At 61.9% G+C, this 18,597-nt stretch overlaps 2 protein-coding genes across 4 annotated transcripts; both read left to right on the top strand.

Annotated features, from left to right (window-relative positions):
* The first annotated feature begins 1,058 nt into the window (after positions 1-1,058).
* senp6a (SUMO specific peptidase 6a) lies at positions 1,059-7,929 on the top strand. The gene is made up of 23 exons (XM_052052668.1): positions 1,059-1,210; positions 2,265-2,358; positions 2,443-2,506; positions 2,648-2,736; positions 2,907-3,038; positions 3,137-3,210; positions 3,405-3,460; positions 3,592-3,946; positions 4,085-4,317; positions 4,415-4,546; positions 4,624-4,657; positions 4,748-4,936; positions 5,294-5,487; positions 5,690-5,817; positions 5,912-6,028; positions 6,136-6,261; positions 6,339-6,431; positions 6,507-6,724; positions 6,885-6,961; positions 7,023-7,123; positions 7,190-7,258; positions 7,333-7,483; positions 7,593-7,929. The coding sequence occupies exons 1-23, from the start codon at positions 1,180-1,182 to the stop codon at positions 7,818-7,820; spliced, it is 2,985 nt and encodes a 994-aa protein (XP_051908628.1). The 5' UTR covers positions 1,059-1,179; the 3' UTR covers positions 7,821-7,929.
* A 222-nt stretch (positions 7,930-8,151) lies between these two features.
* Positions 8,152-18,385, top strand: LOC127592153 (unconventional myosin-VI-like). Of its 3 annotated transcripts, XM_052052664.1 has the most exons (35): positions 8,152-8,349; positions 9,714-9,837; positions 10,526-10,595; positions 10,675-10,748; positions 10,826-10,955; positions 11,021-11,126; positions 11,194-11,249; positions 11,326-11,423; positions 11,515-11,679; positions 11,756-11,836; positions 11,909-12,092; positions 12,165-12,309; positions 12,386-12,543; positions 12,629-12,720; positions 12,902-12,974; positions 13,054-13,181; positions 13,271-13,366; positions 13,445-13,615; positions 13,696-13,734; positions 13,831-13,924; positions 14,010-14,140; positions 14,223-14,300; positions 14,381-14,510; positions 14,800-14,890; positions 14,990-15,140; positions 15,217-15,425; positions 15,522-15,600; positions 15,669-15,829; positions 15,908-15,961; positions 16,060-16,095; positions 16,203-16,241; positions 16,561-16,667; positions 16,748-16,879; positions 16,982-17,194; positions 17,413-18,385. In XM_052052664.1, the coding sequence occupies exons 2-35, from the start codon at positions 9,721-9,723 to the stop codon at positions 17,610-17,612; spliced, it is 3,888 nt and encodes a 1,295-aa protein (XP_051908624.1). In that variant the 5' UTR covers positions 8,152-8,349; positions 9,714-9,720; the 3' UTR covers positions 17,613-18,385. The 3 variants fall into 3 exon arrangements, with proteins under 3 accessions (XP_051908624.1, XP_051908626.1, XP_051908625.1); XM_052052665.1 differs by lacking the exons at positions 16,060-16,095; positions 16,203-16,241 and having other exon boundaries at positions 8,153-8,349; XM_052052666.1 differs by lacking the exons at positions 15,908-15,961; positions 16,060-16,095; positions 16,203-16,241.
* The last annotated feature ends 212 nt before the right edge of the window (positions 18,386-18,597 follow it).

Here is an 18,597-nt window from a genome sequence, read left to right as displayed (position 1 = left end):
AAAAGCCCTCCTCTCCTCCAACTGAAACAACTTTGCCGTTTCCACGACTTGGAGTTGTTTGTTTTGTGTCCTTCGTCTTACCTGCTTGTTGACGACCTCTTGGTCACGTGTGAAAAAAACGGTGCCGACGTCGACTCCTGATGTTGGCGGCGTCACCCAGCGCTGACAAAGGTTTTGCCCCGCCCGTCGTCACCACAGCCACGAGACCGTCCTGCTTTTTTTTTTTCAGTCGGTCTTCACGGCTCGCAAGCAAGCTCTCCTCGAATCTGCTTGAGACACCCCTACAGGCAGGCAAAATGTGCGCGGTTCCTGTGCGCGATGAATCGTTTTTCTTCTTGATGGGATGTCGATCGAACTCTGTGCTGGACGTTGCCACGCAACAAGAGGACGCGAAAATGTTCCAAGGAGATTCCGGCGGAGACGACGAGGACCGTATCTGTCAGTCAGTTGCCTTTTCATGCCAAAGCTGTCGCCCCCTAACGGCCAGTCAAAAAAAGACTCCTGTGACTTTCCCGTGATTCTGTTTATTGGGCATGATTAAAGCACATTTCGACACCGAGTTCGTCCCATTTTGTGTAGCGCTACTCCCCATTCGGGTCGCCGGCGAGCCCCCGTCTTTCCATGCTGACTCGGAGGCAGAGCCGGCCGGGGTGCGCCCGGACTGGTCGCTGGCCAACGTCAGGGGGAATTTTGGCCAACGGCGGACTGGTCTCTCCGGTCGGTGTCACGTTTATATACAAACAATCGTTACCGCTCACGAAACGAGCAGGTTGTCTTCGCAGGATACTGACATCGGCGATGACAAATGTCAGGTTTCACCCAATGTTCGGAGTTCGAACAGGAAGTTTACATTCGTGACGCTTCCACGTGTCAAAAAAAAACAATAATGTAAGCTTATGTTATATTATTAGCATTTTATGTTTGAGCATCATATTATTTCGTGTTAAGCATACCTAAATTATATTCGGTGTAATTTGCTTTATACGGTGCGAGCGTTACCCCTCGGGGTTGTAGAAGGTCGGTGCCAAACGCCAACTTCCTTTTATTGTGAAGTCGATGTGTTTGTTTTCCGGTAATGACAGTATTTGCATCGCTAACTTGCTTAGCGCATCCAAGCCGAAGAGACGGGGGGGGAACCGACACAATTGAAGAAATGACCAGCGAGAACGTGGACTAAACATGGCCCACAACGCAGGCCAGTTCTTACACGGTAAGCCCCGCCGGCCGCCACAGATTCCGTCGTCACATTCCCGCTGGACAATAGACGCGTTTAGTGCGCCGGTGTCACCTCGTCAGTCTCAACAAAATATGAGCGGCGGCGGCAGCAGCAAGCAAGCGGCCAAGTGGGCAACGTTAGCCTCGCTTGTCTACACGTTATTCAAGCTCCAAAGCTGGCCGAGGCTCGGCCCGGAGGACGAGGACAGTAAACACAGTCGGACCGGTTCTGTTCGGCGGACTGTAAGGAGCAAGGCGAGCTAGCAAGTGGAAGCTAGCGGCGCTGTGACGAGGCCTTCGCTCGGCTGGCTTTCGAGATAACGTTTCGGATGGAAACGCCTCGAACACACCGAATTGGACTTTTGTCTTTTTTAAATCACTTACTGCTACTCAACTTAGGCATACGGTGTATGTGTTTTAAAAAATGAATCGATGTACACGAGACCAGCAGCGCAAGACATAACTTTTACTGACCATTGCAGTGACATATTTGCCCGTGGCAGATATTAAGAACCTTGTGACTCTTGTAAAATGGATGAAAATAAGAGCCATTCCTGGCCAAGGTCTAAATGCAAAGGGAATCGCTTCTACTGCGAAGAATGACATCTTTAGCAATTTTCCTAAGGCAGGTAAGCTTGCCGAACACAGAAATGGGCAGGATCTCACAATGAGTTCCAGTGATTCGAAAGCCAAGAGCCTCGGTACTCCAAAGCTCCCCAAAATAGCGGGGAAACGGATATGTGCTTGAATTTAGCACTTAAACAGACATGACTTTAAAAAAAAGAAGGTATGAGTAAAGTACGAAAAAAGACTCAGCAAGGTGTGAATTAAAATACAGCACGGTTGAGAGCGATGGGGGCCGGAAATCAGGGCTTCCTAGCTTTAAACTGCCCGTCCCGCTACACCGACCTCAGAAGCAGAAGAAAAGTTTTGAGCTGGAAATTCATCAACTTAAAGGGACATATCGTGTGGGCCCGGTACCAGCATCTTCGAGGACCGATCCCGAAATGTGTCTTTTGTTGTTGTTGTTCTTTTGCATGTCCGCGAAGCTCTGGAAAGATCCGAGGCCGGCGGAGACGGCGGCTACAAGCACAAGTGGAGCTTCCCGTCGGGCGCCGGCGGAAAAGATGAGGACGAGCACTAGTAAGCGTCGGCGCCGCTCGCTCGGTTGCGCGGCACATCCGCTTTTGCCTTTCGGAACGTTGACGCGCCGGCTCGCCCCCCCAGCTCCGGCGTGATGACCGCGCAGGAGACGGAGCGGCAAGCCTCGGTGGCCTCGGATGGAAACGAGGTAAAGGTCTCGATCGGCCGCGCGTCTCGGTCGCCTTCCGTGCGATTTCCGTCTTGGAATCGCCGCTCCCCAAAGGTAGCGGAGAAACGGAAGAGCTCGGCTCGCCGCGGCCACGTCTATCTCACGTCTGCGTGCGCGCAGTCTCCGTCTTTTAGGCACTTCACCTCCGCCGACCCCCTGAGGACGTATGAAAAGCGCCCGAGCAACGTCGGCAGGCACAAAAGGCTCAGGTAGGGCTCCCGAGCCCACGGCGGACCTTTTCGGCGGCTTTGCGCGTCGCGTCCTTCCGGACGGCAGAAAAGTCCTCCACGACCGCCGCGCCGAGAAGGTCCTTTGGGGCCAGCACGAGGCTATCCGGTGTCCCTGAGCGAGGCGACCCGCCGCCTTTGTGTTCCCGCAGCTTGGTTCCGTCCTCCATCGCCGTAAGCGACTACTTCATCGTCAGCCCCGCCCCTTCGCAAAGACTCGTCCTGCAGGGCCGCCATTTTCAGCACGCGCACGTGACCTCTGCCCTCGGGAAGCCCGACCAAAGGTGAGCCGGTCGCGTGATGACGACGATGGTGATGATGATGATGATGATGATGATGATGCTCGGCGCTTGACAACCCCCCCGTTGTCGTTCCCGCGCAGGAACGGGTCGAGCGGCGGCACGCGGCAGGCGACGGAGGTGGACAACGTGGTGCTGACGTGCGCCGACGAGCCAGGTTGGTTTGCATCGCCGACTTGGGTTTTCGAGCCACGGAGCCCTTTCAAGTGTTCAAAATGACTTTGCGACCCTTTGACGCAACGCTAACGGCTCAACGTGCCCCCCCCCCTTTTTTGGGGGGGGTTGTCGACGGGGTTGCACTGAAATGTTTTTCCCGTCCGTTAAACTTGATGTTGCCGTGCGCGCCCCCAGACGCCGAGAGCGCCGACCCGAAAGGCCCGGTCCAGCAGAAGAGGAAAGCGTTGGAGGTAAGAGCCCACCGGGGACGCGAACCCAGCGGAGCTCTTCCGTTTCTCCTTGCGGCCTCCTCCCCGTTTCCATTTCCTACGTGTCAATGGCCTTTCTCCCCTCCCCCGGCCATTGCGGCTTTTTCTCTCAGACGGCGCCCGTCTACCAGACGGCGTGCGGCAAGTGCCGCGAGCCCTGCGAGGACGCCAGCGAGTGTCGCCACTGCGGGAACAGTCCGGCGTGTCTGCCCCGTCAGCGGGCGCCCTCTCTCTTGCCCCCGTTGCCTCGAGCCCCCCTGCGATCTCAGCCCTGCAGCTTCTACAAGGGCTCCCCCGGCGGCGGCGGCGGCGGGCCCGCCCGCGCGGACGCCCCCCCGCCCGCCGACCTGGCGGGCGCCAACGGTCGATCCCCTCCGCCGGCCAGCGCGTCTTGCTGCTACGCCACTCGCAAGTCACCCAGAGGGAGGCGGGCGCCGGCGGCCCAGCAGCGTGAGCTCGACCACCCCAGTGAGTCTTGGCCCGCGCTCCCAACCGGATTGCCCCCCAAATGACCGATTGTCGGGTCGGGCGGGCCGTTTTGCGTTTTGTACCTCGATGTTTGGAAGACACCCCCCCCCCCGCCCCCCCAACTTGTGATTTGCGCAGTCGTCTTGTCCAGCGACGACGAGGCCAACGACGGCAGCGCGGCGAGCGCGGGCCGACTGGACGGCGGCTCGCCGCAGCCCGCCGACTCCGCGCACTCGTCGCCGGCGCCCTGCGGCGGCCGAGTGGAGGCGGCGGTGAAAAGCGGCGGCGAGCCGGACGATCCGAGCGCCGACTTCTTTGACGACGTCAACATGAAGTTTGTCATACCGCGCCGAAGCAGAATGAAGGACCAGGTCGCTTGGTTTCTTTTTCGCACATTCGAAAGCCATCCTTCCAAGTGACCAAGTGACCCGAGCCGCCCCCCCCCCCCCCCTCCCCGACTGGCTTTAGTTCGGAAAGCAGCCCAGTTCTCCCAGAAGCAAACGTTCCAAAGTGGAGCCGGGCAAGTGTGCCAGCATCATCCTGCAGTGTCGTAGCGTCCGCGTGGGCACGCTACGCAGGATGGTCACCAAGCCCGTGGTGGTGAGTATCCGCGTTGCCTTGCTTTTTTTGAACCCGCCGCTGAATTTTGCTCCTCTTGGTTTTTTTTTTTGTGCCAGTTTTCCGTGGAGCACATCCTGCTGGAAACGGAAGGTGCACCTCCGTCATCGCAACCTGTGGTCGCAACAGCGGCGTTCGCCCGCCCGCCCGCTCAAAGGCTTTTTTTTCCCGCGCCCGCGCCAGGGCCAGAGCCGAACACGGTGGAGAAGGTGTGCCTGCGGGCCTCGGAGCTCATCAGCTGCGAGTGGTGCAGCGTACGCAAGCTGCCCGTCTTGTTCTTCCAGACCACGCCCGACGAATGCGTCCGGCTGCGGGCGCAGCTCAACATGACGCGGCGCTGCGCCGGCCAGTGGTACGACTGTGCCGGACAACGTGAGTAGCGCTACGCGGGGCTCTTGGCGGCTTGTGCGTCAACCGACGACAACGCCGTCATTCACGTGCGCTTTCTCCGTCCGAAACGGTATGGCATTCGGCGCCGGCGTTGCGCCGAATGCCATTCCCCGCGATCGCCTGGGTGCGGGGGGATCCCTTGCCAAGCTCTTATTTTGAAGTCGGGCGCGGCGCGCGAGTGCGCTACTTGCTCGACGTGCCGGAATAGCGCCACGTGCCAACCGAAGCGTCGAGCGCCCGCCGGAGCCATTTCCGTCCGTAACCCAAATGCCGGCGGGCGGTCGAAGCGGAAGTCGCCAGGGAGGCGGCTAACGATCTCAGCTGTTGCCGTGTGCTCAGAGTCGGACGAGAAGTACGTGGTGCTCATCTTCGTGGATGGCCTGGACATGAAGGAGCAGATGATCCTGGAGGACATCTTAAGCGAGATCGGCCAGAGCAACAACCTCGACAACTTTCCCGCCAAGTTGCCCTTTGACGAGGCCAACACGCGCCTGGTCAACTTCAACAAGGCCACCAAGCAGAAGCAGGATAAGGTGCCGACGCCGCCGCCGTCCTTTCCGAGATCGCGTCTTTGATGAGATCTCGCTGGAAAGGGATATGCCGCTCATCGCCTTGTTTGTATTTCTGTTGAACGCACCGTGCCGACTTCTTTGGAGTCGGGTCGGTAGACTTTGCGGACCGCCGCGGCACGTGCGGACGCAGCGCTTCTAGTCGCCGTGTGTCTTTTGCGCGCAGTTGAAGGGCATCCAGGCCACGTCTCGGCGCTCGCCGCCCACCGGGACCCTCGACGCCGCCGCCTTCTTTGACCGCGAGCAGCAGGACGTGGCCGACCTTCAGCCCACCTTCTCCGGGCCCGTGGTCAAGTGAGTGCATCCGACCCCCCCCCCCCCTCCCAGCCCCCCCACGGAGTCACCGGCGACCGCTCCCCTTCCTGATGCGCGCTCGCTTGTCTTCCAGGCTGATGGTGTACCCGCCTCCTCCGGCCAAAGGGGGCATTTTGGTCACCAACGAGGACCTCCACTGCCTTAACGACGGAGAGTTCCTGAACGATGTGATCATAGATTTTTATTTAAAGTAAGCGCGCCGGCCACGCACGCTCTTCGATCTCACTTCCGTCCAGCGTCGGCTCGTCAACATTGACGTGCAATTTCTGCGCTTCCCGTTTGTCACGCTGTGTGTAGATATTTAGTTTTGGAGAAATTGAAGGAGGAGGACGCCCAAAGAATCCACGTGTTCAGCTCCTTCTTCTACAAGCGTCTGACCCAAAGGGAGAAGGGGAGCGTTCCCGACCGCAGCAACAACCTTCCGTCAGTATGCGCGTCCGAGTGCTCCGGCGGGAAGGCGGCAAATGTTTTCCTGAGCGCTGGGCCGTTCCTTTCCGCAGGATTCACAAACGCAAGCACAACAGGGTCAAGACGTGGACGCGGCACGTGGACCTGTTCGACAAGGACTTCATCTTTGTTCCCATCAACGAGTCGTGAGTTGCGGGAAGGGCCGCCGCCGCCGCGGCCGGCCGGCTGGCTGGCTGGCGCGCTCATTTGCTCTCCCTCAGGGCTCACTGGTACCTGGCGGTCATCTGCTTCCCGGGCGCCGACCCCCCGCCGGAGGAGCTCCCGGAGCACTGCCGCCCGCTGTCCCCGGACACGGACGTGCTGGACCCCGCCGCCGCCGCCGGGCGTAGCCCCCCTCGGGATCCTCCGCCGCAAGAGGCCTTCCCGGAACGGCACGCGCTGGCCCCCGCCCCCGGGCACCCTGAGCCGCACTACACAAGTCAGTCCGCTGTGTTGGCCGCTCGCGTCGGGGAGGGGGAACATCCGCAATGAGCATTTTGGCAGCCCGTCGCTTGAGCCCGGCGATGTCGTTGCCTGGCGCGCGCCACCCCTCGACTTTGTCGCACTTGCCGCTCACTCCGCGCCTCTTTGGGTTGTAGACGAGTTGCAGCAAATCGGCGTGCGTTACGCAGACGAAGATGGCGCCTTGACGTCTGACGAGCAGAGCTCGAGTCAGGTACTCGCGCCGACGCTGCGTTCGAGCCGCGCGGCGCCGGGCTAACGTTGTGACTGCGCAGGACGAAGGCAGCGACGACGGCGGGGCGCCGCCCGAAGACGCCTCGCGCTCGGCTCCGAACCGCGACGCGTCTCGGGCCTTCGAAGCCCACCGCGGCAAACGGTAAGCCGGAGGGCCGCGGCGGCGCGTGTCGGCCCGCGGCGGCGCCGTAACGCTCGTTGTGCGCAGGTCCTGTATCCTGATCATGGACTCCCTGCGCGGTCCTGCCAGGTCCACGGTGGTCAAAACCCTGAGAGAGTAAGTGAGACGGCGCGCCCGTGTCAGACCCGCGCAGCGTTTTGAACTCCACCTGGGTTGCGCCCCCGTCGTAGGTACCTGGAGGTGGAGTGGGAAGTGCGCAAAGGCAGCCGGCGCACGTTTGGAAAAGACGTGATGAAAGGTTCCAGTCCTCGGGTGCCTCAGCAGGACAACTTCAGCGACTGCGGCATTTACGTCCTGCAGTACGTCGAGAGCTTCTTCGAGGTGAACGTTTCCCGGCCGCCGCTTGCGCGTGTTGCTCGACGGCTTCAAGCCAAAGGCTGCTGAGGCTGCTACTCCAGTATTGATTTCTTTCTTGCGTGTGTCTGCGCAGAATCCCATCGTCAACTTCCAACTGCCCATCAACCTGTCCGAGTGGTTTCCTCAGCAGAGAATGAGGAGCAAACGGCAGGAGATCAGCGGCCTCATCTTGCGCATCCAAGCCCAACAGGAAGCCGACAAGGGGCGGGTCGAGCGGCCGGAGGCCTCCTCGGAAGAGGCGGACGTCGAGGAGACTTGCGGCTCCGTCGCTGTCCGGGCCAAGCCTCCCCTCACCCCATGAACTCGATAGCCCCGGCGGGGCGACTTGATTGTACGCCGTTGTTATGCTTCTCGGTCTCCCTCCGCCAACACCTTTTACTTTGTATGAATAAAAATCCAGCGTTACTGTTGCCACGGTGATATCTCTTTGGGGGAAACATGCCTCCCACTGGGGGTCCAACATTTATTCTCCCGTCATGCAAACAAAGTGCTACTTTTTACGGGCATATGCCGTTATACGAACGCGGACCGCTCGCTTTGAAGAGTCGACGATCGAGATGGAAACCAGCGAAAGTGGTCCGGTGCCGCCCCCCGGAGGCGGAGAAGCGAGCCGCAGCTCGTCTTCCGTTCCCGGCCCGTGACGTCACGCGGCCAATTTCCCAGGCTGGCTGCGGGACTGGGAGGCGACGAGGGCGGCCGCACACTCTGCGACTGGGCGGCATCGACGCGGAGGCCACGCAGCGACTGGCTCGGTTCGCTCACCTGCACTTCCGGCCTCGCTCCAGCCAGCAGCATTCGCTCGCTCGACGCAGCCCGCCGGACGCCCGCAGGTGAGCTAATGAATCGGCACCTCCACCCCGCCATGGCGAGCGACGTTGTTAGCTAACGCCGATGGCGGACGGCGCCGGTCCGGCCGAGCCAAGCCACCGACCGACCGACCGACCTCACGGACCGTTCGCGGTGTCTTCGCGGTGCGTCGACTCGTAACACTGCTTCCATTATGGCTCGCGGTCACTCGTTTTCTTCGCGACAAAGGCAACATTGTTTTTGCTACATAGCAGAGCGCCTTCAACAGCACTCCGCTTTTCTTCCGACGCCGCGTTGGAAGCATTTCCAAACGCTCGCTCATCGTTCGCGGCGCACCTTCGGACAAATCGGCGACCCGGACGACATTCGGCGCGATGGAACGAGGGGTTCCTTGCGGGAACGGCCTCAACTTGGAGGCGCTGCCATTGGCGCCGACGTCACAGCGCAGCACGGAGCCCCCGGCGAGCCCGTCTCAAAGGAGCCCGTGTTCAATCGCGGCGTCATCGCGGAATTCGACACGGGAGGGTTCGCCAAGCGGATATGTGATGGAGCTTCGCCTCGGCTCGGCTTCGCTTGGCTGTGTGTGTCTGTTTGTGTGTGTGTAGCCGCAAACTTTCTTTTCTTTTCACAGTTTGCGCGTGCACGTGTTTCGTGTGACACCAAGGCCGAAAATGTAATGTAATGTTTGATGGGTGAGAAGCGAGGACAATTAGAAAGGATACTTTTCACCGGTGGGGCCTCGAAGGTAAGAAGTCACTCACGTGACCTGTCGAAAAAAGTCGCGTGACTTTTCGAGGACCCCGGTGGCGCGGGAGGCGGCCGTCGCTCCGCAGATGATTGACCTTTATGACACGCGCCATTGGCCGACGGTTAATGTTTCACGCTTTTTGCGGCCTGCCGACGGGCGACCGACAAACTTTACATCCGACGAAAAGGTGCAACCGGACGAGGAACTGGGCGCAGGCGCGGTCGCGACGTCCGTCGAGATAAGAAAGAGGAGCGCGGGCCAAAGGTCGCGCGCGGCTCGACGAGACGACCGACGTAACGCCCGAACACCTCGAGAGGGAGGAGCGCGGGCGATGCCGTCTTTCGATGTGACCCGTGTCAAACGTCGATCGCGTCGTTGGATGTCGATGGCCGCGGAGCGTTGTCGCGTTCGACGTCACGGACTCCGCGGTCGCAACGGCGACGTCGATCGATGGGCGTCCGATCGGCTTGGCGCCGTCCCGCGCGGGAATGAGGAACGGCTCTTGTTGATTTGAAAGACGCGAAGGGTTGTCGGCCGGGCGCCCGGGGGCTCCTCGTTGCCTTTCTCGGAGCGAGGAGCTCCGGACGCCGCCTCGAGCCGCCCCCGTTGAAAACCCAGCGAGCCGCCGTTGTCTTCCAGAATCGAGATGGAGGACGGCAAAGCCGTGTGGGCGCCGCACCCCGTCGACGGCTTCCAGTTGGGAACCATCGTGGACATCGGCGCCGACAGCCTCACCGTGCAGCCCCTCAAGCGCGACGCCAAGGTCAGACTCACGCCGCGCTTCAGATCCACCGGTGCCGGCAAACGCAGCGTCACCCGTGTCTCTCGCGAGGGGCGCGACGGGGCCTTGTTTGGAGCCCATCCTCCTCCTTTGAGCATTGCAAATCAATCTTTTTTTGGGGGGGTGGGGTCTGGGGGGGATGATGCGAAACGTGAGATTGTAGAAATGAGTCTTGGACCGAGAATGAAAGCTGTCTACAGAGGTAGCAGGTCCCGTTTCCCCATTGACACTCCCCAGGCTAGTCCGGCAGCGGGTGTGGCAGCAACAGTCGGAGAAGGCGAGCGAGTTCGGGGGAGGGGGGCGTCGTTCTCGAGAGGTTCAACGGAAGCGTTGCGGCGTTTAGTGGAGTCCTTAACTTATTCAAGGCAAAGGAAGCATCTTCACTTGCGGCTCCTCCGTCGGATCTTCTCGGTTTCTCGCCGACGTTTGTCCCGCAGACGCCCGCCTCGTCTGTGGGACAAACGGGCGGCCGTCCTTTGCGCCCACTTTGTCCCTCTTGCGTCTTTGCGTCCTCGCTTCCCCTCCGGAATGAGGCCGAGCAAGAGAATAGCGGCCCCGCCCGCGCCCATAATGCCAAAGGTTTGGAATGACTTGTCCTGCGGCGGCCGCGCCTGGCGGGCGGCCTGCCCAAAGCCGCGGCGGCATTTTTGCTGATGCCATGTCTGCGCAGACGTTCGTGGCCGCCGTCAGTCAGGTGTTCCCCGCCGAGGATGACGTCGACAAGCACGTGGAGGACAACTGTGAGTTCGCCTCGCTGCCGAGCGGCTCCGGTCGCAATGTCGTGATGATGACGGCGCCTGCGTGTGTGCGTGTGCGCAGGTTCCTTGATGTACCTGAACGAAGCCACGCTGCTCAACAACGTGCGCGTCAGGTACAGCAAAGACAAAATCTACGTGAGTTGCCTTTGCAAGTTGTGTTGCCGGCGGACGCGCGAGCGGCAGTCAAAAGGCTTTGCCTGGGTTGCGCTCAGACGTTCGTGGCCAACATCCTGATCGCCGTCAACCCGTACGACGACATCCCCGAGCTCTACTCGCCGCAGACCATCCAGCGGTACCGCGGCCGCTCGCTGGGGACGCTGCCGCCGCACGTCTACGCCATCGGTGAGGGACCCTAGCCCGAGGGGCGCTCGGCGCTCGGCACTGACGCGGGTTTGCTCCGTACGCAGCCGACAAAGCCTACAGGGACATGAAGGTTCTGAAGATGAGTCAGTCCATCATCGTGTCGGGGGAGTCCGGCGCCGGCAAGACGGAAAACACCAAGTTCGTGCTCAGGTGAGGCGGAAGGCGCCGCGGCCGGCGCGGCCGATGCGGCTGACGCGGCTGGCCGCTCTCGTGACAGGTACCTGACGTCGTCGTACGGGACGGGCCAAGACATCGACGAGAGGATCGTGGAGGGTACGCGGCCGCCGCTCGCCGCTCGCGGGCCGCCGGCCTTCCGTGATGACGCTGTGACCTTGCTTTCCCCGAGCAGCCAACCCCTTGCTGGAGGCCTTCGGCAACGCCAAGACGGTGCGCAACAACAACAGCAGCCGCTTTGGCAAGTTTGTGGAAATCCACTTCAATGAAAAGGTAGCGGCGGCGCCGCACCGGGCCTTTGAGCGGGACGCTCGGTCCCGTCCTCGCGGAAGCCTTCCGTCCCCGACGTCCCGCCTGTGTTTAGAACGCGGTGGTGGGGGGCTTCGTGTCGCACTACCTGCTGGAGAAGTCTCGCATCTGCCGCCAGAGCGGCGAGGAGAGGAACTACCACATCTTCTACCGGCTGTGCGCCGGCGCGCCCGAGGACATTCGGCTCAAGTTTCACCTGGGCTCGCCGGATACGTTCAGGGTAGGAGGACGGCCGGCCGGCCGGCCTCGGACGCCCCCGCCCCTCCTCGCTGACGGCCCGCCTGCGTGTCTTTCAGTACCTGAACAGAGGCTGCACTCGCTTCTTCGCGTCCAAGGAGACGGACGGGCAGATCCCGGACAACCGCAAGAGTTCAGAGGTAGCGTCGGCGCGCCGTTTCCCGCGGTAGGCGCCGCCCAGACTCAGGCGCGGCCGTGCCCTCCGTCGGCAGCACGCCAAGGCGGGCCCGCTGAGCGACCCCCTGCTGGACGACCACGGCGACTTCCGCCGCATGCTGGTGGCCATGAAGAAGATCGGCCTGGACGACGCCGAGAAGCAGGACTTGTTCCGCGTGGTGGCCGGCGTGCTGCACCTCGGCAACGTGGACTTCGAGGAGGCGACGGGAAGCACCTCGGGTGAGGGGGCGCAAACCGGCGCTCGGCGCTCGCCTCGCGCGGCGGCGTGACTTTTGCTGCGCTCTCGGCCAGGCGGCTGCAGCATCAAGAAGCAGGCCGGCCAACCGTTGCGACACTGCGCCGAGCTGCTGGGTCTGGACCAGGTGGACCTGCAAGGAAGCCTGACCTCCAGGGTCATGCTCACCACGGCGGGGGGCGCCAAGGGAACCGTCATCAAGTAGGCCGCCCGCCTTTTTTCCCCCCCTCCCGAGCGCCCGCTTCCGAGCGTTTGACGCGCCGCGCGTGTGGCTCAGGGTTCCTTTGAAAGTGGAGCAGGCCAACAACGCCCGCGACGCCCTGGCCAAGGCGGTGTACGGTCGGCTCTTCGACCGCGTGGTCACCAGGGTCAACCGCTGCTTCCCCTTCCAGTCGTCCGCCAACTTCATCGGCGTGCTCGACATCGCCGGCTTCGGTGCGTGAGCGCGCTCGCCGCCGCCGTTGCCGCCGCCGCCGCCGCCCCTTGCCGCTGACCCCTCGGCTTTCCTGTTCCCGCGCAGAGTACTTTGAACACAACAGCTTCGAGCAGTTCTGCATCAACTACTGCAACGAGAAGCTGCAGCAGTTCTTCAACGAGCGCATCCTCAAAGAGGTCAGTCAATGCCGCGGATGAAAACTCGACGCGCGTTCCCCGTGTCACTTTGAGCACAGTGGCGTTTTGGCGGCGGCCGCCCGGGCTCCGCGTTTCACGTCGATGCGAAGCCCTTTCCAAGATGGCCGCCTGTCAAGTCACCCAAACATGGCTCGGGGTCCTCAATAACGTTGACCCGCAGGAACAAGAACTGTACCAGAAGGAGGGGCTGGGAGTCAACGAGGTTCACTATGTGGACAACCAGGACTGCATCGGTAGGGGGAGGGGGCGGGGGCGGGGGGGACTCTCGACTGGAGCCGCACCGTGAATTGGGACGTGCGCCTCTGCTCGCAGATCTGGTGGAGGCCAAGGTGCTGGGAATCCTGGACATCCTGGATGAGGAGAACCGGCTCCCGCAGCCCAGCGACCAGCACTTCACCGACACCGTGCACAACAAGCACAAGAGCCACTTCCGCCTGACTGTAAGTCCCGGCTTTTTTTTTCATTTTTCTTTTGTTTTTGGAACCCCCTCGTCCCAGCCGGCGGCATGTTACGCGCGCGCCTGCGACAGATACCTCGGAAGTCCAAGCTGGCGATCCACAGAAACGTGCGGGACGACGAAGGATTCATCATCAGGCACTTTGCGGGAGCCGTCTGCTACGAGACGGTGCGCCGCCTCCGCTGCCGCCTCCGCCCGGGTCCCGATCCGTCGGTGACGCGCGGCCTCTGCCCTGTCGCCGCTCAGAACAAGTTTGTGGAGAAGAACAACGACGCGCTGCACACGTCGCTGGAATGCCTGCTGAGCGAGTCCAGCGACCGATTCATCCGAGAACTCTTCGACAACGCCGCCAACGCCAACGAGAGCAAGCAGAGGGCCGGCAAACTGGGATTCATCAGCGTGGGCAACAAGTTTAAGGTCGGGCACTCCGCCGGGGGGGCCGCTCCCGAGGCCCGTCCGTCGCCGCGACTCCACTCGCCTCTTTGCTCTTCACGCAGACTCAACTGAACATTCTGCTGGACAAGCTGCGCAGCACGGTCAGTGGCCGGTGGGGGCGGTGAGCTTTGAGCGCGAGGTCGGGCTCGGCCGGGCTCGGCGTGACCGCCTGCGCTTTGGGGCTTTTTGCGGCTCAGGGCTCCAGCTTCATCCGCTGCATCAAGCCCAACCTCAAGATGGTGGCCCGGCACTTCGAAGGCGCGCAGATCCTCTCCCAGCTGCAGTGCTCGGGTCAGTCGCCGAGAAGGCGCTCGCGTTCGGCTTGGATGCACGTCGTGGTTGGCGCTGAGCCGTCGGGATGATCCCTGTGGAGCAGGCATGGTGTCGGTCCTGGACCTGATGCAGGGCGGCTTCCCCTCCCGGGCTCCCTTCCACGAACTCTACAACATGTACAAGAAGTACATGCCCCCCAAGCTGACGCGGCTGGACCCGCGCCTCTTCTGCAAGGTCGGGGTCGCGGCGACGGCGGCGGCCGGCGGCGGCCATCGCTGGCCGTCGGCGGCACTTTCTCCTCGTGTGTGTGTTGCAGGCCTTGTTCAAAGCTTTGGGACTGAACGAGAAGGACTACAAGTTCGGGCTGACTCGCGTGTTTTTCCGACCCGGGAAGGTCGGCGCCGCGCCCGCCGCCGCCGAGGAGCGCCGCTTCTTCTCCTCGCGACTTTTCCTCCTTTTACTTTTTGTTTTTAGTTTGCCGAGTTTGACCAGATCATGAAGTCGGACCCGGATCACCTGGCGGAACTGGTGCGGCGGGTCAACACCTGGATCATCCACAGCCGCTGGAAGAAGGTCCAGTGGTGCGCCTTGTCGGTCATCAAGCGTAAGGATCTCTTTCTGGCTCCCGCGGCCGCCGGGCCCGTCGGCTTTGCCCCTCGGCCGGCCGGCGTTCCTTAGTCCCGCGCTCCCTTCTTCTCCGCCTCCTCGTCTCCCTCGGCTGCGCGCGACATTTTGAAATGGCAACGGGGGCTGACGATTGCTTCCGAAAAGCGAGCAAAATGCACACGTCGAGTGCGCAAAACCGGCCAGGGGATTTTGGCGTCCGCCTCGGTCGCGTCGCGAGTCTGCGGCAAGCCGGCTGTTGACGCGCATCGTGGCGCGTTTGCCCGCAGTGAAGAACAAGGTGCTGTACCGGCGCGGCGCCTGCATCTCCATGCAGAAGACGGTGCGCATGTGGCTCTGCAAGAAGAAGCACAAACCTCGGTGGGTGGCTGGCGTCCGCCTCGCCTCCTACCTTCCTTCGGCCCCCGCCGTGAATCCCGGGCGCTCCCGCCCCTTTTCCCTCTTTGCCCCCCCCCTCAGGATCGACGGCCTGGTGAAGGTGCGCCACCTGAAGAAGAGGACGGAGCTCTTCAACGAGGTGGTGGCCGGCCTCAAGGAGGGAAAGGAGGAGATGAGCGCCCAGGTGGAGCGGCTGGACGCCGAAATCTGCGCCCTGGCCCTCAAAATCAAGGTGGGCGGCCGGAACGGCGGCGGGCCCACGCAGCGCCGCGCCGCCGACGTCACCGCTGACCCGCGCCCCCCTGCAGGCCACGGAGATGCGGCGCGCGGACATCGAGCGCGACTACGCCGCCCTGGTGGCCCGCTCGGAGCGGCTGCTCGCCGCCTTGCAGAACAAGAAGAAGGAGGAGGAAGAGCGCGAGCGTCTGCGCCGCATCCAGGAGGAGATGGAGAGGGAGAGGAAGAGGAGGGAGGAGGAAGAGCGCCGGCGCCGGGAGGAGGAAGACGAGAGGCGCGCGTGAGTCTCCGCCGGCGCCACCAATAACGTGCCGCGTGCGTGCCAAAGAACAAGCGTAAGAATGAAAGGGCGGGCGGGCGCTCTTTTTGTCGGCAGGAAAGCCGAGATGGAGATGAAGAGGAAGCGGGAGGAGGAGGAGCGCAAGATGATGGAGGAGGAGGAGAAGAGGCTGCAGGTGCGTCTGGTTCTCAAACGCGTCGGGACGGCGCCGGCAAATCTCACCGAGCCGTCCCGCGCCCCCAGTCGGAAATGGAGCGGCAGCTGGAGGCGGATCGGCAGGAGGACATCTCGCGCCAGGCCGTCCTGGAGCAGGAGAGGCGCGACCGCGAGCTGGCGCTGAGGATCGCGCGCAGCGAGGCCGAACTCATTCCGGACGAATCGCAGGCCGACGCCTCGCTGCGCAGGTAAAAGGCCGGCGCCGCCCCTCCCCCCCCCTCCGCCCGCCCTTCTAACGGCCGCTTCGCTTGTTCTCCTCCCGGCAGCCCCGAGTCGTCGTCGTCGTCGTCGTCGCTTCTGTCGTCTCCCGAGCGAGCAGCGTAAGAGCTTTTCAACTTTGAGCCCACGCGCGGCGCCGGAAGCCTCGTCCGATCGGCCCCGCTGGCGTCGCGCGCTCACGCCGTTTTTGTCTTTTCAGCGCTTCCGCTGGGGCCAAAGTGTCCAATTTGAGCATGTAGGTAACGCCGCGAGCCCGCCGGCCAAAGCTTTTGTGCGCCGGCAAGTCTTGTTGTTTGTTGGCCGGCCGTTTTGTTGACTCGTGACCGTGATGAAACCTTGTAGGGAGGAGATGGCCAAGGAAATGAGCCAGCTTCTGGCCAGGTGCGTGCAAGCGTCTCCACTCTTCACCCGACGGGGCGGGGGGGTGATTCTCAAATCAAATCTTTCAAATTGGTTCTTTTGTCATCAATCAATCATCCGTCGCCTTTTTTTTGGTGGTGGTGGTGGTGGTGGGGGGGGGGGGTTGCCCAAAGAGCAAGTGAGCTGGGCGTGCGAGGCGACGAGCCCTTCTCTTCCGCCGCCGTCGTCTTCCTCTTCTGGTTTGGCAGCTCGGGCTCCGGAATCCGATCGGACGTCCGGGCTGCCTTTTGCGCTGACCTCCCGCCTCCTTTTTGTGTCTTTTCTGCGTCCCCGTCGTCAGAAGTCCTCAGGTTCGGGCCGGCAAAGCGGCCGGCGGTGCCGGCGGCAAGTACCAGCTTAGCAAGTGGAAGTACGCCGAGCTCAGGGACGCCATCAACACTTCCTGCGGTGAGAAAAAGGGGGGGGGGCCTCTTTGTCGGCGCCGCCGGTCTCGACGTGCCGTGTTGAAACGTGCGCGCGTCCCTTAGACATCGAGCTGCTGGCGGCGTGCCGCGAGGAATTTCACCGCCGGCTGAAGGTCTACCACGCCTGGAAGTCCAAGAACAAAAAGAGGAACGCCGACACGGAGCAGCGGGCGCCCAAAGCGCTGACCGAATACGGTAAGCTGACGACACCGGGGCCGGCGCACAGAGCTAAGGAGGTCGCTGGCTCCCCTCCGCGGAAAGCAGCCCGCTCACGCCCCTCCCGTCCCACCCTCGCAGCCCAGCGGAACCCCCCCGCGCCGGCCCGCCAGTACGAGCCGTCCCCGAGCCGGCAGCAGCGCTTCTTCCGCATTCCCTTCGTCCGGCCGGGCGACCAGTACAAAGACGCGCAGGGCAAGAAGAAGGGCTGGTGGTACGCCCACTTCGACGGGCCCTGGATCGCCCGGCAGATGGAGCTGCACCCCGACAAGCACCCCATCCTCCTGGTGGCCGGTGAGCACGCCGCATGCGAAACAAAGACGCCACGAGGCGCTTTCCTCCCACATTCCAAAACGCGCTCAAAATTGGCCCCAGATGTCGGTGTGCCCCGCGATCGGGAGGCCAAGCGGCCCGGGTCGCGGGTGGATGATTAGGACTCGGCTCGGTCGTGGCTGCGTCAAATGCGCGGCGACCGCTCTTAGCCGGGTGACGCCGTCCCGTTTCCCCCTCAGGCAAAGACGACATGGAGATGTGCGAGCTGAGTCTGGACGAGACGGGGCTGTCGCGCAAGAGGGGCGCCGAGATCCTGCCCCGCCAGTTCGAGGAGATCTGGGAGCGCTGCGGCGGCGTCCAGTACCTGCGCGGCGCCATTCAGAACCGCCAGGCGCGGCCCACCTACGCCACCGCCATGCTGCAGGCCACCTTCAAGTGAGAGCCCACCACCGAGGCTGCCGCCTTTCCCCCCCCCCTCCTCTTTTCTCTGCCCTTTTTCTTTTCCTTCTGCTTTTTCGCGGGAGTTTAACGACGAGGCCTCCTCCCCTCCCCCTCCTCCTCCGTGCTAGGAAACGTCAGGGACAGCTTTTGACGCGGTGATTCTTGTTTACCTGGCGTGCCGTTAATGAATCCAAACATGGCCGCTCCTGAAACTAATGACCAAGCCTGCCAATGTGAATCGATGATTCGGTGATGGATGTTTTTTCTTTGGATAGTTGCCGCCGCACGACTATGCATTTGCCAACTAACGTTAGCCACACGGGGGGCCACGCTAACGCCGGCGTCGGCCGTATTCGAGCGAGCGTGGCCGCTAGCCGTTTTCCCTTTTAATATGGGCGCGTGGGGGTCGCGGGGCGAGTTTGACGGCCGGCTACGGATCTTTTGCCAATGTGATTGATTGAAGGACCAATCAAACTTTGATGATTTCATCAGCTGACCTTGTAAGGCGTCTTTGAACTGGAGACCAGCTACCGCACTGGATGGGGTTTATTTTTGTTTTTTTGCTATGATGTTGGGGGGGACATTGCCCTCAAGCGAGCGGTTCCAAGAAGCGGCGCGTGTGTACTCGTGACATGCTTTGAGCCAAAGCCGCCGGCCTCACCGACGACTTCAGCGGTTTGGCACGCGCGAAGCGCGTCCTCGCCCGATCCCGACACCTTTCGGCGCTGCCGCTCCTCAACTCTCAATAAAACGCGTTTGTGTGCCACCTGACTCGAGTCGTCGATGTGTCTACGGGGAGTCTTTGAATGCCCAATTGGAATTGCACCCCCACAAGGGGACTGGAAGACTCGTGCCCCAAAAATCCATTTTTGGGGCACTACGTCTTATCAGTCATGAAATTGTTGATGAATATTGATTGAGTCAGTTGAAAAATGTTCTACTCGCGCCCCAAAAATTTTAGACAAGGGGCCGCTTGTGCTCCG

The sequence above is a fragment of the Hippocampus zosterae genome, chromosome 19, assembly GCF_025434085.1.
Source record: "Hippocampus zosterae strain Florida chromosome 19, ASM2543408v3, whole genome shotgun sequence".
Lineage (NCBI taxonomy): Eukaryota > Metazoa > Chordata > Actinopteri > Syngnathiformes > Syngnathidae > Hippocampus > Hippocampus zosterae.
Note: the sequence above shows the minus strand (reverse complement) of the source record. Positions and strands in the feature narration are given on the sequence as shown.